The following is a 24,988-nucleotide window of genomic DNA, read 5'->3' on the forward strand; positions in this document are numbered from 1 at the left end:
CCCGGGCTGTGTGGGTGGGCTTTGGGGGAGGGGGAGGTAGCTAGGGGACCGGTCAGCCTCATTCCCGCCTTCCTTCCCAGCCACAGGGATCTGAAGCCAGAAAACCTTCTACTGGATGAGAAGAACAACATCCGAATCGCGGATTTCGGCATGGCGTCGCTGCAGGTTGGCGACAGCCTGCTGGAGACCAGCTGCGGGTGAGCGGAGCCGCAGGGCCAGGAGGGGGCCGGGCCGCTGCCCCTGAAGGCCTGCGCTCGGGCACAGCCCCCAGCCCCGCCCCCCCATACAGGCTGCCAGTGGTCTCTGCTGCAGTGGGGGGGGGGGGGGGGCAGAGTGGGGGTGGGGCGGCCACAGCCCCAGGACCTCTGGCTCCGCTCCCTGATTCTGCTCCCAAGTGCCGTGCAGTGAGTGACCCGCCAGGCCCAGACCCTCCTTCCGCTCTCTGGCCGCGTCCTGGAAGGCTGGTCCAGTCCCAGCGGCCACCTGCTCGCTCAGGGGCATCCCGGGCGGGCCATCTCTGCGGAGCCCATTCAGCAGCGCCCCAAGGTCCTTCTTCTGACTGTGCTCTCCTGGGACCCGGATGGCAGGCAGATGGCCTCGAGCGTGGCAGAGCCCAGAGGCTCCACAGCCCCCGTCTCCCCCAGAAGCACACAGTGTACCCAGCGGGGATTAGGTTGTAAGGGGGTTGTCATCAAAGTCCCCTGAGCTTCCTGCTGGGCCTGAGGGCCCCACAGCGGGGCATCTGCTGCGGGCAGAGCGTGCCTCAGGGTGTCTGCGCTGCTGTGGTCCTGGGGGCAGCCCGGAGGTCCGGGTGGGGTGGGACAGCCAGGGCAGGCAGCAGGGCCTGGGCCTCGGACCTGATCGCCACTTTTGCCTGCAGGTCCCCCCACTACGCCTGCCCCGAGGTGATCCGGGTAAGTGGCCGTTGCCCCCACACCCCCACCCTAGTCCCTGCCTGACCAAGGGCCTTCCCCACGTCAGCTGTGCGGACCCCCAGGCCCCAGCTGGCTCCCTCCCCGACCCTGGGTCTGGGCGAAGCCCCCCACCCCGGGCGCTCACCCCGCCAACCCCACTGCCGCCTGCAGGGGGAGAAGTATGACGGCCGCAAGGCGGACGTGTGGAGCTGCGGCGTGATCCTGTTCGCCCTGTTGGTGGTGAGCCCCCTGCCCGTCCTCCCTCCCTCCCGTGGTGCTGCCCGCACCCCCCCCTCCGCCCCGCCTGAAGTGACCCCGGTCCCTGCCGGCAGGGGGCTCTGCCCTTTGACGATGACAACCTGAGGCAGCTGCTGGAGAAGGTGAAGCGGGGTGTTTTCCACATGCCGCACTTCATCCCGCCCGACTGCCAGAGCCTGCTGCGCGGCATGATCGAGGTGGACGCGGCCCGGCGCCTCACGGTGGGTCCCAGGCGTCGTGGAGGGCCCCCCCCCCCCCGACCCCCGGAGCCTGCGAGATCCCTGCCCGGGGCCACCCTGTTAGGGCCGGGCTCCCGTCTCCGGAGCCTCCTCCCAGAGGGAAGGGCCAGCCCGTGCCTGAGTGTGGTATGGGGGGCTCTGGGTGCGTACAGTGTGTGTGAGAGGGAGCACAAGGGTTGGAACCGTGTGCACGTACACGTGTGCACAGCTGCGCGGGCGTGTGTGCACAAGCACAGGCGGGTACACAGGGATGCACACGTGGTTTGGGAGTGCTGGTGTGCCTGGCAGGCCGGTGCCCACAATACAGGCCCCTGCCTCCCGGGCTGTCCAGGGCTAGGTTGGTGTGAATAGTTCCTCACCACCGCTCCCCAGGACAGCTGGGGACTAGAGAGGGTGGCGGGGGGTAAGCTCCCACTTCTGAAAGAGGCCCCCAGCTGGCCGTCTCCAGCCTCCCTGGGGCTCAGCTAGTGCCGGGATGGCAGGTCCCCAGAGCGAGGGCAGCAGGACTCCCCTGACTGTCCTCTGCAGGACAGGGGCGGCCCGGTGCCCAAGGGGCCACCCTCTCCCCTCCTCCCAGCCGAGCTGTCCTGGGTGGAGTTGGGGGGAGAGCAGGGCTGGCCCCCAAGCCTCCTGCTCACACCTGCACCCAGCCCCTCCCTGTGCACAAGGAGGGCCGCCCTGGCCGCTTCCCCTGCTCTCCTCCCCTGGCCTCAGCCTGGAGCCGCCAGACCCAGGAGGCCACTCTGCTTCCCTGCTCACTCCCTCTGTCCCCAGCCCTGCCTGCAGCCCCCAGCCCGGCCCACCTTCCTTCTTTCTCTAGGCCAGCATTTCCTCTTCCACTTGGGATACGCAGGGTCAGGGGTGCAGCCCCTCTCCATGCTCCCCCCCACATTGCCCCCCCCCCGTCCCTTCTCTCCTCCCCTCCCCACCCCTCCTGTGCTGCTCTCTGCACACTCCTGTGGTCCTCCCTCCCCGTGCTCCCGCCCCCTCTGGCCTCCTAACGTGGGCTCCTCCCTCCCTGCTCGTACTAACTCCCTGTTTCTCTTTCCTTGTAGCTAGAGCACATTCAGAAACACATATGGTATATGTAAGTAGCTTTTCCTCCCACATCACCTGCTTTGCCTGTCACCCGTCACCGTGGCCTGGAGGGCCTGCTAGGGAAGGCGGGGGGCGACCCAGCCCAGCGCAGGCCGGCTCCCAGCCTCAGCCGCTCCTGGCTCTCAAGGCCCCCCGGGCCGGCCTGCGCTGGGCACGGGCCGGACGCAGGAGGTGTGCAGGGGCTGGGTGCAGGGAGAGCAGCAAGCTGCAGGGCCCCAGGAAGGGGTGGGCCCCGCCCTCCCAGCACCTCAGGGTGGGGGCGGAGAAGCCCCAGGCTGCAGAGGTGGGGGTGAGTGACTCCACGGTGCCTGTCATCCACAGAGGGGGCAAGAACGAGCCGGAGCCGGAGCAGCCCATCCCCCGCAAGGTGCAGATCCGCTCGCTGCCCAGCCTGGAGGACATCGACCCCGACGTGCTGGACAGCATGCACTCGCTGGGCTGCTTCCGGGACCGCAACAAGCTGTTGCAGGACCTGCTGTCCGAGGAGTACGTTGGCAGGGGCTGCGCTGTGGCCAGGGGGCGGGGCCCTTCGGGGAATGGACTTGCCGACCCTTCTCCCTGCCTCTCACCCACTGCAGGGAAAACCAGGAGAAAATGATCTATTTCCTTCTCCTGGACCGGAAAGAAAGGTACCCGAGCCATGAGGACGAGGACCTGCCCCCCAGAAACGAAATAGGTATGAGGTCCCAGGGTGGCCTGGTCCCATACTGCCCCCTCCAGGCCCAGCGGGCTGCCTGGCCCTGACCCCTGTCTGCACACAGACCCTCCTCGGAAGCGTGTGGACTCCCCAATGCTGAACCGGCATGGCAAGCGGCGGCCGGAACGCAAGTCCATGGAGGTGCTCAGCGTGACAGACGGCGGCTCCCCGGTGCCCGCGCGGCGGGCCATCGAGATGGCCCAGCATGGCCAGAGGTGCGTGCCTTCCAGGAGGACCCAGCACTCTGCCTCCTGGTGGCCCGGCCTGGTCGGCATTGGCACTCCTTCCTCACGGGCTGTGCTGGGCCTGGCGTGGCTCGCCTCTGCCCCCTAGTCCTGGGGCTGGGCCAAGGCCACCGGGTGGGGCTGGACCACGCGCTGTGCCGGGGGCTCGGTGGGGCTGCTTGGGCTGCTTGGGCTGGACTGGACTGAGCTGGGCTTGGCTGAGCTGGGCTGAGCTGGACTGGGTTAGACTGGGCTGGACTGGGCTGGACTGGGCTGGGCTCGGCTAGACTGAGCTGGACTGGACTGAGCTAGATTTGGCTGGGCTGGACTGGACTGAACCGGGCTAGACTGGACTGGACTGCGTTGGATTTGGCTGTGCTGGGCTTGGCTGTGCTGGGCCGGACTGAGCTGGACTGGGCTAGGCTGGGCTGGGCCGGGCTGAGCTACACTGGGCTCAGCTAGACTGAGCCGGACTGGACTGAGCTGGGCGGAGCTGGCCTGGCCTGGCCTGGACCGGACTGAGCTGGGCTGGGCTGGGCTGGACTGAGCTGGGCTTGGCTAGACTGGACTGGGTCGAGATAGGATGGGCTGGACTGGGCTGGACTGGGCTGAACCGAGTGGGGTTGGGGTGGACTGGGCTGGACTGAGCTGGGTTAGACTGGATTGGGGTGGATTAGGTTGGACTGGATTGAGCTGGGCTGGGCTGAGCTGAGCAGAGCTCTGCTTTGTTGGCCTGTGTTGAACCAGGCTAGTCAGGGGTTGGGCTGGACTGGAGTGGCCTGGACTTGGCTACACTGGGGGTGGTCAAGCCACGTTCAGAGCTACCTAGGAGGCCTGTCCCCACTTGATGCTGGCCCCGTGTTTGGGTCACCTGTGGTAGTGTTGGGATCAAGGGCATGGAATTCTGTGGTGGGGATGGGGTGGGCAGGGGGAGGGGACGCGGGGCGGGGGGCGGCGAGCAGGTGTGGGCTGAACCAGCAGCGCCCCCTGGAGGAAGGAAGGGCGTCCTGGTCCTGCAGAGCCTCCGCGGACTCTGGCTGGCTGGGAGAGGCCCTTGGCAAATCAAATCCTCACCCTGGCACTGGGCGGGGTCTTTTTGGGGTGAGGCCCAATGTTCCTGCCCAGGCAGGGGCTTTAGCCAGAGCTCTGGGGCATGGAGACCACCATGGGAGGTCCCAGCTCTCCGGTCAGCTGGGGGCTAGGTGCTGGGGCCAGCCGGGCCTCCCAAGGAATTTGCCAGGAAACAGGATCACTGTCAGGATTAAAGTGGGCACGGCTCCCCCGGTGGTCCCAGGCCTTCCCCGGGGCAACAGGCTGGCTCCGGACAACCACGGCCCGCTGCCCGTGGGCTCTGGCACTGGGAGGCTGGCTAGGGTGGTGGGGAGAAAGGTGTCTGCTGGCTGAGCTCCTGCCCTGACTGCCTCGCGTCCTGCTTGTTGTGGGCACCCCTCTCCCCAGGAGGCCCCCAGGGTGAGAGGCCACCTCTCCCCAGCCCACCTTTCCTGAGCCTTGCTCCTGGCCTCCCGTTCGGCCTGCCCGGGGCAGGCCGACTGCTGACGTGGGGCCCACCTCATCCCAGCCACCCCACGTCCCTCCCTCCTCACCCGTTTAGAACAGGGGCCAGGCGTGGGAGGCCACCGGGCCGAGTCTCCCGTTCTGCCTTCCAGGCCTGGCCACCTTGGGGTGGGAGGTGCTGGGACCGGGTCAGCTGTGGGCCATCCCAGTGGTCACTGGAAAAGCCCCTTCCTCCCGGCGCCTCCCAACTTGCCGCTGCTGCTCCAGACTCTGCTTCTTCTGGCTTGGCCGCTCCGCACTGGGGCTGGAGGGGCCCTAGGGCTGCTGGTGGGTGCTGGGCATATCCTCTAAGGCCTGGCCAGGCCACCCTGCCCGGCAGGTCATCAGGGTGGGGTGCGCTGTGGCCCTGGCACCCTCCTGCCTGGCCTCCCCTCGCGCCCACGTGCCCGGCCTGTGTGGAGCTGTGTGGAGGTCCGGCCTCCCAGGCCGCCTGCTGGGGCTGCGTCAGTAACTCTGTTTTCTCGCTTTGTTCCTGCTGTAGTAAAGCAATGTTCAGTAAAAGCCTGGATATCGCTGAAGCCCACCCCCAATTCAGCAAAGAAGACAGGTATACACCCTGCCCACCCATCCCCCGCCCCCCAGCCCCGAAGACGACGGTGGGCCTGGTGGCAGGGCTGGGCCCGAGGCGCATCCGGCCCTCTCAGCTCTGGCGAGGGAACCCTCCAGCGAGCTGGGGACGGGCCTGGGCCAGACAGGGCTGAGGCCCCGAGGAGGTGTGGGCTGCTGGGGCGAGGCCGATGGCCGGCCCGAGAAGGGCTGGGAGACCCACTGTGCTCTCCCTGCCCTGGGACCCCCCGAGTGTTTGCAGGCTGTGAGGCCCCCCTCTGGGTAGCCCTGGTAAACCTCCCCTGCTCTGTTCTGTGCTGGCCTTGGGTCCTGGGGTCACCCTGCTGCCCACAGGGGCCAGAGTGGAGGTGACAGCCCAAGGCGGCTGCAGGCTCCCCAGGAGGGGGCAGGAGGCATGACAGTCTCAGGGGTCTCTGCATGGGGCCTGGTGTTCCTGAGCACCCCCCCCCCCCCAACCTTGCAGGGCCTGCTGCCTGTGGGCAACGGTGGCTGGGCCTCACCCCTGTTGCCCTCCCCCTGCCTCCACACCTGCCCGTGTCCCTGCCTGCTCACCGCTGGCCTCTTGCCGCCTACCTGTCGCCCGGCCCTGGCTGTTCTCTGTGCTGGCCCCACCCTTTCTGTCTCGGGCAGGTGCAGCCTGGTTTCCGGGGCCGCCTGCTTAGACAGGAGGGTATGGAGGCAGCCCCCACCCCTGTTCCTTCCACTGCTGCTTTTCTGGTTTCCTTGTGCCAAGTGATAAGCGCATGGCTGGCCTAGTGGCAGGCAGGCCCTGGGCGCTGGCCCTCACTCTCGGCTGCTGCCCTGCTGGCCTGCAGCTGCTGGGGTGGGCACCAGCTGGGACCGACGGCCCCCACTCCTTTCCCAGCATCCGGAAGCTTTGGACCCAGGCCTGGCTCTGGGCACTGTCCTGGCCATGGGCCTGCTGGGCTGGGGGGCCGGAAGCAAGGTCAGCGCCACCCCCTGGCTCCGTGGCTGTGTTAGGTGGGGGAGTTGGAGGGTCGCTGCCATGGGGTCCCAGCCCACAGGTGCCGGGGCCCTGGTCAGAGTGGGCTCAGCTCCTCCCTGAGGCCCAAGGGCTGGGCCAAGGTGTGGGCAGGCAGGCCGGCGGGTGGGCGGGGGTGGGCGGGGGCCCTCTCAGGGCCAGGCTGGCTGGTGGGGGTGGGCCTTCACTCATTTCCTTTTCTCTCCCGTGGCTGCCTCGGCACCACACCCCCCCCCCCCCCGTTTCCTTCTTCGAAAGGGGGCAGGTGCCAGTACCCAGGGCTGAGCGGGCGTGGTGTGCCCTCCCTGGAGGCCGTGTGGTGTGGTGGAGCGAGGCCTCTTGGGGTGCCAGGTGCCTGCCCGGCCAGGTCTGTGGGCCGAGTGGGGCCAGTGGTGGACTAGGCTCGTGGTTTCAGCCAACACTTACCCTGGCCTGCAGGCTGGTGTGCTGTGGGTGGCTCTGGGCTGGGCAGGTGGGCTATGGGCATGGTAGGGTTGGGCTGGTGCCCAGCTGGTGGCCCACGTGGCAGGATGGGAGGTGCTCAGCAAAGTGCAGGACTCGGGGCCTGTGACAGTTCAGCCTTGGGGGTTCTGGCCGGGCTCAGGGCCCCCGGGGCCTGGAGAATGGACCAGGCACGGGCTGGATTCAGCTCACCGGAGGCACCCGTCTCCCCTTGTCCCTCTAGCCACCTGAGCCCCCGACAGACCCTTGCCGAGGGCTCCCCTGTGCCGTCCTGGGCCTGGGCCTTGGACCCGGGGCAGCTCCCACGTAGAGAAGAGGCAGCCAGCCACCCCACTGGGGCTCTGACGGGGACCCCGATGGGGCTGCGGGGCCCTTCCGGGCCTGGGGAGAGACGGGGCGGGGGGGCACCGCTGGACAGCCCTGGGCCGCCTCGAGGTTCTCGGCCAGGGCTCCCGTCCTCGTGGAGGGTCCACCTGGGGGACAGAAGTGGAGAGCACGGCCCCTCCCAGCTGACCTGCCCGCCCCTGTGTCTGCAGGTCCAGGTCTATCAGCGGCGCCTCCTCGGGCCTCTCCACCAGCCCGCTGAGCAGCCCCCGGGTGAGCCCCCCGCCCCGACAGGCCCGGCGTGCACGGGGGGCAGGGGGGGCTCCCAGAGCCGGGGAAGCAGGCCCCCTTCGCCAGCTGCTGGGGCCGCCCGCGGTTGCCGCTGCCCTCGCTAACTGCACGTCTTTGTTTTGTTTCGTTTTGTTTGTTTTTCTCCTGTGTTATTTGTGTACTTTTATGGCACCCGCTCCCACCCCCACGCCTGCCTGCCCCCGCTGGTCCTGCCTTGGGGTCCTGCTTGAACGTTGCTTTTCTGGTTCTCCTGGTGCCGTGTGTGCATGCGGGGCGGGGGTGGGCGCATGCACGGTGGCTCTCGGGGACCCCTCGCGCTCTGATCCCTGCCCTCCGTGCCTGCCCTGTAGCCTGTTAGAAAGTTTGCCCTGCCCCCCCCACCCCCCGAGAGCCCCTTTGTGGCCTGCCCCCTGGCCACCTCCGTGGAGCCTGAAGCTTGTCGGAGCGCCTCTCGGCCCGGACACACCCTCCCTCCACAGGCCACCTCGCGGCCCAACCCCAAGACCCAGACCTTGCCGAGCAAGGCCAAGCTGACCGACAAGCCGCTGCAGGGCACCAAGTCCAACCCACTCCCGGCCGGCACCCAGGCCCGACCCCCTGTCCCGGGGGGCCTAGGCCCCCAGCTGGCCCTGCCCCCGGGCCCGCCGACCATGCCGGCCCCCACCCGGCTCCCACCCGTTGGGACTGAACCGAACACCAAATCTGTCCCCACCATACAGGTGACCCCTCACCCCTCTCCAAGGGGTAGTCCCCTCCCCACCCCTAAGGGGACGCCCGTGCACACGCCCAAGGAGAGCCCGGCAGGCACACCCAACCCCACGCCACCGTCCAGCCCCAGCGTCGGAGGGGTGCCCTGGAGGACACGGCTTAACTCCATCAAGAACAGTTTCCTGGGGTCACCTCGCTTCCACCGCCGGAAATTGCAGGGTAAGCGGAGGGGAGGGGGGCCGGTGGGGCAGGCGGGGTGGCAGGGGCCGCCCCCTCCCCACTTTCCTGGTTCACCCCATCAAAAGCACCAGGCAGTGGCCTGAGTCCTCTAGGCCAGCAAGGGCCCAGGCAGCAGCCCCGATGCCTGCTTACTCCCGAGCCTGCTCATGGTGCACGTCGAGGGCCTGGCGGGTGTGGCTGGGCCGGGCTACCTGAGCGCAGGGAGGGGAGCCAGCCGAGGGGTGAGTGTGGGTGAGAACAGTCAGAAGCCCGTGGGACCGGGGCAGCGGTGGCCAGCCTGCTCCTGCACGCTGGGTGCCGAGGGTCGGTTGGCAGCTCCACTGGCTGTTGGAGCCTATAGCACAGCGGATGGGCGGGTGTGGGGGGACCATGGCTGGCTGTTGGTGACAGCAGGGCTGGCTGGAGGCTAGAGAAAGCACAGCCCGATTACAGCACCGTGGGACTGCCCCGCGGCCCTAGGCTCTGGTGGTGAGCCCCCAGGAGCTTGTGGGGTGGCTCCCTAAGACCCTGCCCGCAGTGCAGGGGGATCCCTGGTGAGGGAAGGGCAGAGGGTCACCATGCCTTCTCTTCCTGTCCTTCCCATGTGCACAGTTCCAACACCCGAGGAGATGTCCAACCTGACCCCGGAGTCGTCCCCAGAGTAAGTGGCCACTACCCAACATCCACTGTGAGCCACTGGCCTCCCTCCTGGTGCCCAGACACCGAGTGCGTGGGGAGGCTGGTGCTGGGTCCTCCCACATGGCGGGCTGGGGACCCGCGAGGGCTTTGGGGTAAAGCACCCCAGCCCCTCCGGGTGCTTATTCCTTCTCCCTGTGACCCTGTGCTTGCCCCAGGTGCCCCCTCCACCTCCTGCCTCTGGGACACCTCCTCTCTGGCACTCACAGCTCTGTGTCCTGTGCTGTGAACGCCAGGTCAGGGAACTGGGTCTGGGGTAGGGAGCCTGGCTGGAGACCAGGGAGGGCACGGCCGTGCCTTGGAGACAGACTGCCGCACACCAGCCCGAAAGCCCGGGCTCCACACTGGGGGAAGCGTGTGGACCCTGAGCCCGAGCGCTGGTGGCCAGGCGTGCTCACGACTCTCTGGGCGCAGGCTCAGCCCTGGACGCGCTGGGCACAGGGGGCCTGCGAAGGACCGGCCTGTGGTGCTTGCGGCAGGCAGCCTCCGGGGAGAGGAGCGCTGGGCCGTGCTGACACGGGCTTTCCAAGGGCGGAGTGGAGCCCAGGCTGCGTCCAGGAATTTGGGGGCTCGCCAGGATGGCGGGTCTCAAGGCGAAAACATGGCGCTGGCCGAGGAGGAGGAGGAGGAAGCGGGCTGCGGAGGGTGGCACTGCGGGAGGGTGCCAGGGGCAGACCAAGCCCTCAGCTAACCATCGCCATTAAGGAGGAGCAGGTCCCGTGGGAGGCGATGGGCGAGCGGAGCCACAGCCACCCCGCAGCTGGCCTCAACTGTGGCAGAGACCCTGGAGAGGCCCCGCCCCCACCCTCCTGGCCCTCGTGGTGGCCTTGGCCTGCGGCTCTGGCAGCATGGCACAAACAGGAAGCGAGGCGTGGGTGTGGGACAGGGCCAGCGAGGGGAGCAGGAAGCCGCCATGGCCTCACATGGGCAGCCTATTCGAAGGCCACGGTCTTGCTGACTGAGCAGAAGGTGCCGCCATGGGGCAGGCTTCACGCGGGGCCTGGGGACTCGGTGCCTGCAGGCAGGGCAGACACCCGGGCCGCGGCAGGTGCGGCAGGCGGGCCCCACGTGCTGGGTTAGGGCCTCGTCGACCCTTCCTGCTGTTGTCACCACTCACAGACAGCCCTGTAACAGGACTGTTGTGCTGGCGGACAAGTTAGGTCCCACAGCACCTGGTGCCCTGAGGCCTTCCCGTTCTTGAGTCCCTTTGGGGGCCTCGCCCCTCCTGGGGGTCCCGATGGGACCCGGCAGGTGCGCAGCCACCCAGGGAGCTCGGTGCAGCTAATCCCCAGCGCCGCCTCCTACAGGGGACATCCTTGCCGGCAGCGTGTCGGTCAGGGTCCCCCCCACCCGGTGGGGTGCGAGTGCACCAGTGTGTACACGTGGGGCTGTTTCTCCGAACTGGCTCACATGATCGTGGGGGCCGGCAGGCCTCAGGCCGTGGGTTCGGCAGGTGGAAATAAGCAGGTTTGGGTGATGTTACAGCCCCGAGTGTGAAATGTGCAGGTGGGGAACCCCGTGGTGCTCTGTCGAGCGGAACTCCTTAGGGAAACTGCAGCCTTCCCTCTCGAAGCCTTCACCTGGTTGGATGAGGCCCACCACATCCCGGAGAGTGGTCTGCTTTACTCAGAGACGCCTGGCTACCACACGTCTAAGCAGCAGCACCTGGCAGCCGCCCGGGTGGCCGAGCTGACTTGTGGAGTCGACCGGCAAGAGCCTCTCTGGCTCCCTCAGGCACAGGACTATTTGTGCCAGCTGCCCAACAGCTGGGCTCCCAGGGTGCAAACAAATGACGTTTTCAGTGACTCTTCTATCATCTCTGTCAAAGGAGGAGAAAGAGAACCCCCGGCGGGTTCCAGACGGACTCCCGAGTACCTCTTGGGCTGCAGGCCCTGGGGACGGGTGCTGGGGCAGAAGCCTGCGCTCCAGGGCAAGGAAGCAGAGCAGAGGGCTGGCGGGGAGGCAGGAATGGGGGTGGGGGGATGTGCACTGTGGGGTCAGGGTCCCCGAGCTGAGCAGAGGCCGCTTGGGCCCACAGCAACGTGCCCGGCGGGGCCCTGCCTGTGCCTCGCTGGCTGCCTCGAGGTCTGAATGGGGGTGTTTGATGGTTTGATGGGCGGAACTCGGGTCTGGTGTCACTGATGCGGTGAGAGACGGCGGCCTGGAAGACCGCTCCAAAGCTTAGCGGCTTCAACGACACGCATTCCTCCTCTCAGGCTCTGTGGGTCAGGACCCCGGGCGGCCCCGCTGGGCCCCCTGCTGCAGGCGGTCGGCGAGCTGTGGTCCTCTCAAGGCTCAGCAGGAGCAGGGCCTGCGCCAAGCTCATGTGGTTGTGGGCAGGACGCGGGTTCCTCGGATACGGGCCTCTCCGTCGTGTTAGCTGGCTCTGTCACAGTGCCGTGGGGACCTGCTGGCAAGCCAGGAGTCGCGGCCTGTGCAACGTGTTCTTGGAGGCGACATCTGTCACTCTCGGGGCTCCCAAGGGAGGGGCCGGCACAGGCGTGTGAATGCGGGAGGCGGGACGGTGGGGCCAACTGAGGGTCTCCCGCCCTGGTGTGCTCTGAGCACGTGGTGGCCCCAGACGCAGAGCAGAATAACAAGGCCGGACGGAAGACAGAGGACAGTAAGGGAAGCCCTGGGCGCCAGTGAGGTGAGGGGCTCAATGTGTGCGGGAGGATGCGGCCCCTGCCCTGCCCAGTAGAGCAGCTGGGTTGGAAGCAGCCTCCGTGTTCCACGGGGTGAGCGGGCTGGGCAGCAGGAATGTGGACGGCCAGGCGGCCCCTGGTCCTCCAGGACAGAGGGTGGCCCCCGGGGAGCCAAGGCTGCCCCGTCAGGTGGGAGGGGCACACAGCCTCCTGGGCCCCCAGCCCCCATTCTCCATGCAGCGTCCCCCCCATCCATGTGTCCGCGTGGGTGCACGTGTGGGTGCAGAGTTCCCCGGCCAGCCGCGACCCCCTACCCTGGCCTCCTGCGCTGCGCCCGCTCCCCGTGCAGCCCCAGGGCAGGGGCACCTCCCTCAGGGATGGTGTAGAGACAATTTCCCCAAAACTCGGTGGCTGAGGCAGGAGTGAGGCTGGGCTCTACCTTCCTTTGTGGTGGGTTCTGCTGGGCACTGCCCAGACCCAGGCGGGCGCGGGAGGGGGGCAGGGGGGGAGGAGTCGGGAGCCAGAGCAAGAGTGGGGGATGGGGAGGGGGCAGCAGGGCAGTGAGCCGGCCTCGGCCTGAAGGGGAGCGCGGGCCTGTCCCCAGAATCTCTGCCGACAGTGAGCAGACCCTGCCCCCACCCCTGCCCCCCTGCCCAGGCTCGCCAAGAAGTCGTGGTTTGGGAACTTCATCAACCTGGAGAAGGAGGAGCAGATCTTCGTGGTTATCAAGGACAAGCCCTTGAGCTCCATCAAAGCCGACATTGTTCACGCCTTCCTGTCGGTGAGCCCCCATGACCCCACCCACCTGCGATGCGCATGCCACACAGCCACTGGCTCCCACTGCCCTGGCTGGCGCCTGAGGGTCACCACGTGGGCCCCTGGCCTGGGGCAGGCCGCGGGCTCCTGAGGAGGCACTAGTGTGTCGGGGGCGGGAGACAGGTGTGCACGAAACAAGTCATGCTGAGCTGGGGCTCGGGGTGGGGCTGGGCCTCGAGGGCCGCCGAGGGCCGGGAGTGCTGCGGGCTGGGGTTGAGCCCCGGGGGGTGACACCTCACTGAGACCGGCAACCATGTAGCAGCTCCCCAGGGAGGGGACGTGGGGTCTGGACACAGAAGGCCCTCTGCTGGGTCTGGTGGACGTACTGTGGCCTCGGGAACTGTCCCAGAGGCCTGTGCCCTGTGTGCTCTCCGCCCACCCCCACGTGTCTCTGAGGGAGGCCTGGTGGCTCATAGGGTGGGCTGCCCTCAGGCCCTGGGCGTGCTCCTTTTGTCTTTGCGAGACCTTTGAGTGTGTGAAGCAGAAAGCCCTGAACGTTTTCTTCCGGGTCCTGTCAGGGGGCCTCGCCCGGGGCTGGGTCCCCCAGGACCACGGCACCCCTGCAGCTCAAGCTGGGCCACCCCAACCAGGGTGGGCAGGACCCGCCAGTGTGGTTCCCTGGGCTCAGTGTGAACTCAGCCCTGCCGTCCCGGCTGCGGCCAAAGTTCCCTTTGGGCGAGGGGACAGCTTAGAGCTCTGACGAGAAGTCTCCGGGGGCCAGGAGGAGCCAGCAGCAGGCCCGGGGTGGGGGGTGGGGGGCAGCCTGCCTGCCTGCTCGCCTCCTCAGTGCCCCCAGTCTGGGTCTCCCTCTCCCTCAAGCCCTCCCAAGTGCTCCTCCCAAGGAGGAGCGATGTGATGTGATGGGGATTCGGCCGACACCCCGTTCAGCCTCCTGGCACGGCTGCTCTCCTGAGCAGCAGAGCACCATCCTAGGGGTAACCCCGCCCCTTCCCAAGGCAAAACCACCTCCCGAGTCCGTCTTCAGGGGCATGCCCCCTTGCTGCCCGTGACTCAGGTGCACAGGGGCCCCTCTGCCCGAGCTCAGCGATGGCCAAGTGGCCTCAGCCTCCGGAGGCACCTTCGCAAAGCACAGCAGAGGCTTTAGCCCTGATCCTGGCCGCCACCGCCGCTGCTCTCAGGGGCCTGCGCCGCCCTCCTTGTTCCTGCCTCCCTGTTCCCCCCCACCCTCTGCTCTTCCACTCAGCTCTCGTGTCCCAGCCTGCACAGAAGTTCAGGGTTAGGGGCTCCAGCCTGGTCCACAGGGTGGTGTGGAGGACCGGCTCGGGCACTGCACACTCACACCACCCTGCCGCCCTGCAGATCCCCAGCCTCAGCCACAGCGTCATCTCCCAGACCAGCTTCCGGGCTGAGTATAAGGCGACAGGGGGCCCGGCGGTGTTCCAGAAGCCGGTCAAGTTCCAGGTGGACATCACCTACACCGAGGGCGGGGCAGCGCAGAAGGAGAATGGCATCTACTCTGTCACATTCACGCTCCTGTCAGGTGAGCCGCTGGCCCAGGGCACGGGCTCCGGGCTAACCCTGGGCCTGGGCATGACCCCCTATCTCCCCCAGGCCCGAGCCGCCGCTTCAAGAGGGTCGTGGAGACCATTCAGACCCAGCTACTGAGCACACACGACCAGCCCTCCGCCCAGCATTTGTCAGGTGAGGCGGGGGCTCAGCTTGGGCTGCCCTGCGGGCTGGTGAGCAGGGGTGTGGCCCCTCCGACGTGCCCACCTCGCTGCCCCCCAGGGGGCAGGGCCCTCCCCGGCGCAGTGGGCCGGCCCGTCTCTGCACACCCAGGGAGGTAGGGCCCAGCACACCACACTGAAAGGCGCCTCTTGTCCACTGTAGAACCCCCCCCGCCAGCGCCAGGACTAAGCTGGGGTGCTGGGCTTAAGGGCCAGAAGGTGGCCACCAGCTACGAGAGTAGCCTCTGACGCTGGCAGGTAAGGTGTCCGGCCCCGCCGCAGGGGCAGGGAGGGGGCTGCGGGCAGAGCCTCTGGCGAGAGCCAGACTGGCCCCAAGAAGGGCACCCCGTGCCCGCTCACACATCCAGCGGCCAGCTCCCGGCCCTGGACAGACCGTCTAGGCCCAGCACCCAGGCTGAGCAGCCGGACACGGGCAGACTGGCCCCAGGCCGGTGAGAGCAGGCTCCAGAAGAGCAGTGGCCAAGGTCCTGCGGGGAGCCTGCCACCCTCCGGGCTCCCCCAGCCGTACCCTGCGAGGCTGTGGGCCTAGCGCCCACACTGGCTGACACACGGTGGGGCTACCTGCCACCTGACTTCCCCGTGACAGGCCCGTGATCGTCTGGCCTTGAGCAAGACAGGGGGCGGCCTGAGTGCCCAAAGGAAGAACTCCCCAGCTGGGCCTACGGGGTGGGGGGGTGGGGGGGGGGGCGGTGGTCACACAGGGAGAAGGGGCTGCCCAGGCCTGGAGGTGCTGGGGGTCCGAGAGCCCGAGGGTCCACGCTGCTCAGCACCTGGTGGGGAGTGGGCTACGTGCCCGCTGCAGGGGTGGGTGAGCCTGTGTAGGGCCGGGTGGGCATGTGCACACGCAGCTGTCCGTTAGCGAGGGTGTGCGGGTCCTGTCAGGATGGTGGTAAGGCACTTGTTGCCGTGACGGCCCAGTCTGGGTTTAGGGTCTGGGGAGCACGGCGACCAGCACGAGCCCTGCCTCTCTGAGCACCCCCTCAGGGGGCCCCTTTTCCAGCCTGGTGGGGTCCCAGAGGCCAGACCAGCCCCGCTCATCCACCCTGCCCCTGCCATCCTCATTCCATTGTATGTGTTTCACCCTTTTCACTCCCAACGTGTGCCTCCTCACCCCACTGGCAGGTCAGGGCTGGGGTGCCCCCAGCATGCTAGCCCTAAGCCCACGGAGTGGGCTCTGGGAGCCAGGCTGGCACTGGAGGCAGGGAGCAGGGGGGACAGGTGTCAGGTGCCTCTGGCTCCCTGGGAGCCTTCAAGGCCTCCACATCAGGGCAGAGCAGGGCTGACAGAGGGAAACTGAGGCCAGGGAAGGACAGAGCTTGTTGAGGGAGGTGAGCGAAGGCCAGGGCCTGGTGTGTTGCCCAGAGGGTACCCAGGCCTGCTCCCGGCTGGGTCATTCTGCCCATCAGCCGGTGCCCCTCGTGCCAAGTACCAGGCACAGCAGTGAGCAAGGTGGACGCTACTCTTCCCCTGGGCTCCGCACCCCACCGCAGTCCTGCCCCCACCCCAAAGCGGGGGCCCCTGTTAGTCCTGACCCCACTCAGCCTTGCGTCCAAAGCTGTGTCCCTGCAAACTCTCGGGTACTCCCTCTGGGCTCCAGGCCCGTCTCCCCTGACCTCCTTCAGGGGGTCTGGGACCTGGGGAGCCTAATCCAGGATCCTAGCCCATGCCCTGGCCCCATCCCTAGGCCTCCTGTACCCTCTGGCCTTTCCCAGCACCCTCCCTCCCGGTCTGGATGCTCTTGTCTGTCGAGCTCAGTTCTAGAGCCACTGTGAGCCGGGGGCAGAAGTGGGGGCCCCTTAGCTATAGGGCAAGAGACCTGGTGGTCACTCCAATTAGGGAAAGGAGGCCAAGAGGTCACATCCCACCCAGCATAGGCCCCTGTGAGAGCCTTGAGGAGCCCTACACTCTAGGCCCCTGGAGCACCAACACTCCCAGGCCCAGCAGAAGGGAACGGGGTGCCAGCACGGGCTGAGGGGCAGATACAGCTGCCTGAGCTGCAGAGTGGCAGGATGAGGACACTCACTTGTCCAGAGTAGGCCACAACCAGAGCCCTGAGCTTCTCGGTTCCAGAGCACATGTCTCGGGCCCAGGGCAGGACAGAGGAGACGGAGGGCCAGGTGGGTGCAGGGCACCCGATGGGCAGGGCCCTGTCCTGCCCTCAGGCTCCGGTTGCAGCAGGACCCTCCTCTGACCAGGATACTGCCCCACCCCCCTCACTGCCCACAGTCTGAGCCGGCCACACCCCAGGCTCCACCCCCCCCCCCCAAGTCCCACCCAACTCCAGCTGGAACCCACCCTACCTGCCCCAACCCCCCTGCTCGGCTCCACCCCTCCCAGCCTCCTAGCCGCCTTCTCCAGCGTGCCAGCCCCCGCAGCACCGGCCCCTCCCCCCCGTGGCCCCGCCCCCAACCCGGGCTCTGCCCCTCCCGGAGGGCCTGGCCAGAGGCTGAGGGCAGTGCCTGGCCTGGGCTCCGAGTGGGAAGACTTTTTCACACGTCTCCCTCCCTCCTTTCTCCATTCTGTGCTCCAGACACCACTAACTGTATGGAAATGATGACGGGGAGGCTTTCCAAATGTGGTAAGAACCCCTCACGCTCACCTGGGATCCCCCAGCCTGTCACCCCCACCTGCAGCCCGCTCCTGGCTGGGTGCTACCCCTGCCACCCTTAGGGCCACCCTGGGGTCCCTGTATACACGTGGGGCCCAGACACGCACACTCGGGCCCCCCCAGCCCCCCACCTCTGCCAGGAGCAGCCTCGGTCACCCACCCCCTAGGGCAGCCACTGGCCCAGCCCTAGGATCCAGGCAGGCCAGGAAGGGAACCCGAGACTCAGATCAGTCAAGGGTCTCCACGCCCCAGGGCCAGCAAGGGCCTGTGTGGGCTCTGGTCTGGGGTCTGGGTGCACTCCAGACCTTGGGCTGGAGGCTGCTGTAAAAGCTTTCTGTCTACTGGAGGGTGGGGTGGGGGAGGGTGCTGTGCACGCACTCCCCTGCCCACTGCTCTGGGCTGGGGGAGTCAGGTTTAAGAGGTAGAGCGGAGGCACCTGGACAGTAGGACAAGGCCCCCCAGGTGGGGGTGGTCAAACCATCTCTGCCTTCTTCCTCTGGGATCAGGGCCCCCACTCTGGCTGCCTGCCCCCAGCCCTCCCATACCCAAGCTCTCCATGCCTGTTCACCCATCCGTCCATCTGTGTGTTTCCTGCTGACCTCTGTGTCCATGCGGTGCTGCCTGGGCTGGCCGGGGGCCGGGCTCCAAGCCTCCCGGGAGGAGCGTGGTGGGCACACTGGCTCCAGCCTCCCCAGCCCAGAGAAGGCTCCCCGGTCCCGGGCGAGGAGGCAGCCGGGGGCCCCAGGGTCCTGCTCAGCCCTGGGGCTTGTGGCAGTGGTGGCTTTTCTGCCTCGGTCTCCAGAGTGGGGCTGGCCGGGTGGCCAGGCCATGGGGCGGCTGAGGTGCAGGGGGGCCAGGGCCTCAGGGCCAGGTGCGGTGAGGGAGGAGGGGTGTCTCCACCTGCTGCCCCCACCCCTCGCTTGCTGCCCACCCGTCCTCCCCCCCCCCCCCCCGCCCCCGCCTGCCACGCCCGGCTCAGACCTCATCTCGTTGGGTTTTCTTTCTCTCGTGGTGGAGACCCTTTCGTTCATTTGTTTGTTTGTTCTCTTTCTCTCTCCTTACCCCCCTTCCTCTTTCTCTTTTTTTTTTCTTTTTTCTTTTTTCTCTTTTGTCTTCTGTTCTGTGTACCCAGGCAGCCCATTGAGTAACTTCTTTGACGTAATTAAACAACTTTTTTCAGACGAGAAGAACGGGCAGGCGGCCCAGGCCCCCAGCACGCCCGCCAAGCGGAGTGCCCACGGCCCACTCGGTGACTCCGCGGCCGCTGGCCCCGGCCCTGGAGGGGACGCCGAGTACCCAACGGGCAAGGACACGGCCAAGACGGGGCCGCCCGCCGCCCGCCGCGAGCAGCCTTAGACACATAGCCCCCTCCCCCAGCACGGCCCTGACAGTGGCCCCCAAGGCCGCCCCGCCGCCCGCCCGCCCGCCCGCCGCCCGCCCGCCCGCGTGGACCCGGGGCCGCGCCCGTCCGCCCGGCTAGACTGTTGCGGAGCCGGGGAGGAAAGGAAAGGGGGCACCGGGGGCCAGCGCCTGCGGCGGGGCCCGCCCGTGCTCGCTCTTTCTCTCACTGTCTCTCTCTCTGCCTGCCTCTGACAACGCCACTGTTTCCGCTCTGATACCAGGAATTATCCCGAAAAGTTAACATGTCACCTCCACGAGGCCGTCCTCTGTGCTCCGCGCCGGACACCGGCTGACCGAAGGCAGCTGCCGCGGACCCGCCCTCTCTCGTCTCCTGCTGCTGCCGCCCGCGGCGAGGCCCCGCCCACCCGCGCGCCGCCCCGCCCCGCCCCGCCCGCGGCGAGGCCCCGCCCACCCGCGCGCCGCCCCGCCCCGCCCGCCCCGCGGCCCCGCCCACCCGCGCGGCGGCTCCGCGCCGGCCGCCCGGCCGGCCGGGCGGGCTCCGGACTCGCGGCGACCTCCCCGGCCGGGCCGCCGGCGGGCGGGACAGCCGAAGTCAGCCGGCCCGCCGGCCAGCCTGCACGCGGCCTCCCCCGGCACGGCCCCTGCCTGCAGCCGCCCGCCCGCCCCGCCGCTCGCTCGCGTCCACCCGTCCCCTCCCCCCCCCCCCCTTCCCCGCTCGCCTGGGGCTGCAGCGTGCTCTCGCGCTTGGCGACCCTGCCTGGCCCGGGTGGACCCTGACCCTGCAGGCACCGGAGCCGCCTGCCTGCTCCACGGCTGGCCGAGATCAGTATTATTTATTTGCTGTTTTAACTTATTGAGTTTCTTTCACTTCTCTGTTCAGGGAAGGGGCAGCAGCAGCGTCCTCCTGCCATCTGTGTGTCTTGGGCAGGGCGGGGTCTGGGACCGAGGAGGCGCCCTGAGGAGGGAGCCGTCGGAGCGCTGGGGGGCGGCGGGGGGCAGGCCGGTGGATGCAGCGTCGGCAAGCTACTGTAAACTTTAAAGAATTCCTGCAAGATATTTTTATAAACTTTTTTTTCTTGGTTGTTTTTGGAAAAGGGTGTGGGGGTGGGGGGAGCCGCTGGGGCAGGGCTAGGTTTTGTGTTCAGGTCTTTGCTCTTGGTTCTTTCTATATACATACACATATATATATTTAAAGAACGGCGCGGTTCGCTCTGTCCCATGTTCTGTCCGGTTACTGTGTAGACGCAACTCCAGTCCCACGGGGTGGGGGGTAGGGACGGGGCAGGGCGCTGTCTCCTAGCAGGATGGCCCTGCCCAGGGCCCCTCTGTCAGGCCCAGGCTGGGGACCATCTTGGTTTTGTCTGAGAGTGGGGATCGGAGGAAGGCCCTGGGCTGGCTCCCACACACGGGACAGCAGAGGCACCGCAGGGTTTTTTACTAAAATGACAAAAAGTAAAAAAAAAAAAGAAAAGAAAAAAGTTGGCGGCGTCCTCCGCAGTGTGTGTTCTCTGTACACAGCAAGGTCACGGGGTGTGGCCGCCTCACTCCGTCCCTGTCCCCAGCTTCTGCTTGTTTCTGTTGGTGGGCCCGGTCCCTCCAGGCTGGCACAGGCCCCCGTGGTGTTGAGAGTGCGCGGGGGGCCTGGCCGCTGTTGGGAGGCACCAGGCCAGCGGCGGGCCAGGATGGCAGGTTGTGATTGCATGCCTTCGCTGTAACGAGTCCACTTTGCTTTTGGTGTGTCTTCCGCCTCCCCGCCCGCCCTGCCCCCCTCCCATCGTGGACAGCTTTTAATGCTTCTGTTACATTGACCCCCCCCTCCCCCCCACCACCACAGGCTGGGATTTCAATACATAAGAAACAATTAAACACCTATAACAGCATAAGCCACGCGGTACAAGCGGGAGGGGCTTCTCCAGAGACAGAAGACACCGAAAGCAATACCTCTTGTTAGCCTTCCTCTTTTGTACTCGGGACACACGCAGACGTCACGGAAACGAACAAGCCCCACCCCGTGTATCCCCTGTCAAATAACTGTGAGCAACCTTAGTTCTGGAACAATAAATTCCTTCAGTAAAAATACCCGACGCCAGTCTCCGTCCAGGCGGGGGTGGGGCAGGGATGTGGGACAACCGGTCCAGCTCTTGTCCCCCACGTGCATTCCTCTGGGCTCTGCCGGGTGTGGACGCTCCAGACAAAGAGGCCAGCCTCCTGGGCAGAGTTGGGGACTGCCCCCCCAGGCTGCCCCAGACCGAGCAGGGATCACGTGCTGGGCTGGGGGCAGGGGAGGCCCAGGGGCACAGGGAAGCACGCCTGCGGCTGACGTGGAGCACCGCCCTGCCCTGCCGCTCTAGTGCCAACCCCTGACCCCATGGGGTCACCCTGGCACCTGGAGGATGAACCTTCTTTTCGCTCCTCTCTCGGTAAGGGGCAGATGGAGTGCCATGACCCACAGCCCTGGAAGTGATGGGCGAAGGCTGCTGGCTGGCAGCCCCAGGAAAACCTGGGCTGGCCTCTTCCGCGGAGGGGAGTGGCCCGAGCCGTGCCCACCACGCCTGTCAGCCACACGGGCACCATGACCACGCACCGGCCATCCATCCCCCACCAGCTCCAGGGCTGCCCAGCCCCAGGTCGTGCAGGAGCACTTGGGAGTCTACCACAGAGCCCTGAGGATGGGTGAGGAGTGGTCCCCGACGAGCGGTCCGAACAGAGACCACGACGCCCACGGAGCCCTCCCAGGCCTCCCACACGGGCACCCTCTCCCTGTATGTGAAGATCAGGCACAGCGTGGGCACGTGGCTTCGTGGCAGGGCCTGACTACACCCAGCTGTCTCCACAGCAGGATCCGGCCGCCGCGGCACTGACATTTGGGGCCAGGTGGTCCTCTGTGGCGGCGGGGGCTGACCTGCCTTCTACAGAACATCAACACTGTCTCTGCTCTCCCCCTGCTAGATGCCTGTAGCCGCCCCCTACCTCCGTGTGACAAAACCACTCCCCGAGGTGGCCACGTGGCCCCTGGTGAGCGGGGCCAGCCCCGGAGCCCACGCTCCTACGCCCTGTGCCATCTTGCTGGAGCAGAGTGCTGCCAAGGCCCCGGGCGCCTCTGCCAGAACGACGGCCTCCAGCTCGGCTCAAGGCCCTGGACGTGAGAAAGAACCTGGGGCTGCGGAGCTGGGTGGGCTCCTCCTGTGCTGGCCCTGGAACAGCACCGTGCCTCTGAGGGGGGTGGGCGCCCAGAAGGTACTTCTGAAGGGCTGAGGGACAGGCTCCACTGCAGTCACTGAGCTGCACGGTGTCCCGTTAGCCGCAGCTCAGAAACAGGCTGAAGGAGGGGCTTCAGTTGCTCCAGGTCAGCTGGGCATGACCACAGAGCTCCCGGGGGCCTGGGCTGCCGGCCGCGGGAGCAGCTTCCCGGACCGGTGGTTCTGCATCCGCTTTACCCAATGAGCGGCGACGCACAGACCTCATCCTCCTCTACTTGGCCCTCTGAGCACTGCAAAGTGTCAGCCGTAGCGGGCCACGTGACGGGAATCCCGAGTATCACAGCACGCCTGCCGCCTGCCCACTGCACCCCTTCGTCGTGCCACCCCCTTCTGACGCCAAGCTCCCTCTTGGTTGTAAGAAACAAACCAAGGCAAGCGAAGCCAAAGACTGTTAGTATTAATATTTACTAATATAAAGTGTATATAAGGAACTTGCTATGCAACAGACACTGCCCTGAGCACTTACACTGAGCAGTAAGCCAGACGGTCCCCGCGCTATTTCTGTAAGGTACAAACTGAAACGGGGACTTACACCGGAAGGGAGACGGTGGTGGACCTGGCACCCGGTAAGAGGACGGTCTCTCAGGACTGTCAGTTCTCAGGCACTGACACACGTTGGGGGCCAGCCATTGCTGGCCTGCGGCCCCAGTGAACAGACACATGCCCCGCCCCCCCCCCCCCAGGAGCTCTGAGTGCCAGCAGGTGGCAGAGGCAGGGTGGAGGCCCGCGAGGAGGATGTGCTCTGCTCTGCTCAGAGCCTGCCCTAGACCGTGCGTGCTGTCAGCTGACAGTGGAGGCGGAGGGCCCCACAGGCTCCTAAGCTGTGAGACCGAGCGACTGCTGGTGTCCTGAGGCCTCAGAGCTTGGAGAGGGGGGCGCACCCTCAAAGCCCCGCAACCCAGCTTCAGGGAAGGGTGCTACAGCATCCCAGCTCACACTTCTCCCACGCCAGGGAGCTCACTACCAGCAGCGGCCCAGCCCTCGCCCGTGGCTCCGCCTCTCCCTCGCCCTGCAGCTCCGTGCCCACTCCCCTCTGCCCTCACCCCAGGCTACCAGCCCCACCCTGTGGCTTCTCCCCTCCCCCCACCCCCGTGCTTCCCCTTCCTGGATCCACCCCACTCCCCACCATCAAGTCGAATTTCTGCCGGTGTGATTCATCAAGGGCTGGAGGTTAGCAGGGAGCGGAGGAGATGGCCAGTGACAGGAAGAGGAAGAACCGGTGGGGAGCATCAGGGCAGTGATGCCGGCCGGAGGAGAAAGGCAGCTGGGACGGACGGAGGCGAGGGAGGGGGCACCTCTGACCCGGGCAGTGCGCCCGCCTGGGGCTCAGGTGGGATGGCAGTCTATGCTGCTGTCCGTCCAGCTCATCCTGGGTGTCGGGCCCTGGGCTAAGTGCCTTCAGAGGCCGTCTCTGTGCGCCCTCAAAATGACCCTCCAAGAGCTCCAGGGCCCACCTTCAAGATGTACTAGTTTCCCACCTGCCGGAACAAGTGAGCACAAACTTTCAACGCCGATCGTTACCAAGTTCTGCAGGTCAAGAAGTGGGTCTCACTGGGCTACAATCATGGCCTTGCCAGGGCTGGCTCCTTCTGGAGGTTCTGCAGGAGAATCTGCTTCCTGGTCCTTCGCGGCTTCCGGAGGCACCTGCATCCCTTGCGTAGGGCCCTCCTCCACCCTCAAGGCAGGGGCACCAGGCCAAGCCCTCGTCCCGCCCTCCGGCTCTGGTTCCCCTTCTTCTGCCCCCTCCCCCAGTTTTAAGGAATCCTGTGATTACACTGGGCCCAGACAATCTCCGCATCTCAAGCTTATTAGCAACTTCACTGCGTCTGCAACTTTAAGCCTTTTGCTGTGCAGGTAACATGCTCACAGATCCCGGGGACTAGGGTGTGGACGTCTCGAGGAGACCTCCTTCTGCCCCCTGCAGACGGCCCTCTAGCACAACCACCGCACATGGAAAATTACTCACCCCAAACTTTGAGGTCCCCCAAACTCTCAACAGCATCAAGTCAAGCCCCAAAAGTCACCTAAGTCACTCCGTCAGGTATGGGTGAGACTTGCATGATCCATCCCAGTGCAAAACCCCTTTCCACGTGCCATCTTTGACACAGGAAATGCTACCTGCTTCCAGAATACAAAGGTGGGGCAGGCACAGGACATTTCCATCCCCAAGGGGGAAGACAAGTGGAAGGGGAGACAGCGGAAGGAAGTGGGCATCACTGGGCCCAGCCAGGCAAACCCCACGAGGTGCTGGCAAGGCCTGGGAATAACTTTGTGGCTCAAGGCTCCCCCTGCAGGCCACGCTTTCTTTCAAGAAAGGCAGCCCAGCAGCTGCCAGTTCCCTGTTCCCCCGTGTCTCCTGCCCACGGGGGCCTGATTCCCTCCTCCCTATGCGCCCTCATCCCATCTGGCAGGGTTTCTGGTGCGTGAGATTCTCAAGCACGGCATGGGTCTGCTGTGTACGCCATGGGGATTTGCTCCACAAGACGAGAGGCGCCTCCAGATCCTTCCAAAAAAATCTTTTCTTCTGTTTTGGCTTTTGCCGAGAGGAAGGAGGCGTCTGTCAGTCATGCGTACAATCTCCTCCGAGTGCCCTCCGCAGGACTGAACGCTCTGACCTTACTCATCTTGCCCAGGTATTAACCAAAGGCTGTCCAGCTGCGCCCTCGACTTGTTCTCTAGAGCACATGGTCTCTGACCATGAACCTGCCGTCCTTTGGCTCGGCTAAGTTCCCAAACCGTCAAGTGCCAGGTCCTTTTGGTTCAAGAGCTCTGCCTTCCGTCTGACTCTCCTCCCCCATGTCGCCACAAGCAGCAGAGCAGCAGGAAACGACGCTGCGCAGCTACACTTTGCTTGGAAACCTTCTCGGCTACACATCCACGCGGACTGCTCCCAAGTCCTGCTTTCCTACAACCGAGGGGCAGAACTCGGCGGAGCTTTCCATGAGGTAATGCTGCACATCCAGCCTCCGTTCCCGCTGACGTGGGCCCCGCTGTTCTGGGCCCTCACCGGCAGCGCCCCACATCCCTGCTTCTGCCGACAGACGCTCGCGCTGGCTCCGGGCAGTCCTCAAGGTGAACTCACCAGGGTTCCTCCATGGCGCCCCTCATTTACTCCTGGGTCTTTGGTAGGGGACACATCAATGTCCGGGCCCCCTCCTACCAATCGTCTTGCTTCAGAAAACCGAGGCTTTTTCCACTGTGCCCCTCAAAATCCTTCCAGCCTCTGCCACTGCCGCACCCCAAGGCCGCTTCTAAATTATATGTGTTTGCTGCAGTAGCACCCCACCCCGGGACCGAAATCTGCATTTATTTCCTGTCCCCGCTGTGGCTGCTT

At 66.3% G+C, this 24,988-nt stretch overlaps 1 protein-coding gene across 16 annotated transcripts in view; it reads left to right on the forward strand.

The window, feature by feature from the left end:
• The window catches only part of BRSK2 (BR serine/threonine kinase 2), a 60,546-nt gene extending 41,696 nt beyond the window's left edge, over nucleotides 1-18,850 (forward strand). For 2 of the 16 annotated variants that reach the window (XM_053202724.1, XM_053202733.1), the window contains 17 exons: nucleotides 81-197; nucleotides 881-914; nucleotides 1,086-1,154; nucleotides 1,247-1,393; nucleotides 2,467-2,498; nucleotides 2,831-2,995; nucleotides 3,088-3,185; nucleotides 3,271-3,421; nucleotides 5,487-5,552; nucleotides 7,553-7,613; nucleotides 8,351-8,558; nucleotides 9,171-9,219; nucleotides 12,557-12,680; nucleotides 14,036-14,216; nucleotides 14,288-14,377; nucleotides 16,955-17,002; nucleotides 18,165-18,850. In XM_053202724.1, the coding sequence (XP_053058699.1) occupies nucleotides 81-197; nucleotides 881-914; nucleotides 1,086-1,154; nucleotides 1,247-1,393; nucleotides 2,467-2,498; nucleotides 2,831-2,995; nucleotides 3,088-3,185; nucleotides 3,271-3,421; nucleotides 5,487-5,552; nucleotides 7,553-7,613; nucleotides 8,351-8,558; nucleotides 9,171-9,219; nucleotides 12,557-12,680; nucleotides 14,036-14,216; nucleotides 14,288-14,377; nucleotides 16,955-17,002; nucleotides 18,165-18,388 (1,864 nt within the window). In that variant the 3' untranslated portion in view covers nucleotides 18,389-18,850. Of the gene's footprint in view, nucleotides 1-80; nucleotides 198-880; nucleotides 915-1,085; nucleotides 1,155-1,246; nucleotides 1,394-2,466; nucleotides 2,499-2,830; nucleotides 2,996-3,087; nucleotides 3,186-3,270; nucleotides 3,422-5,486; nucleotides 5,553-7,552; nucleotides 7,614-8,350; nucleotides 8,559-9,170; nucleotides 9,220-12,556; nucleotides 12,681-14,035; nucleotides 14,217-14,287; nucleotides 14,378-14,566; nucleotides 14,662-16,954; nucleotides 17,089-18,164 lie in introns of those variants that run through there. The other 14 variants (XR_008290210.1, XR_008290211.1, XR_008290212.1 and 11 more) reach the window with 14 other exon arrangements.
• The last annotated feature ends 6,138 nt before the right edge of the window (nucleotides 18,851-24,988 follow it).

Source organism: Acinonyx jubatus, chromosome D1 (assembly GCF_027475565.1).
Source record: "Acinonyx jubatus isolate Ajub_Pintada_27869175 chromosome D1, VMU_Ajub_asm_v1.0, whole genome shotgun sequence".
NCBI classification, from domain to species: Eukaryota; Metazoa; Chordata; class Mammalia; order Carnivora; family Felidae; genus Acinonyx; species Acinonyx jubatus.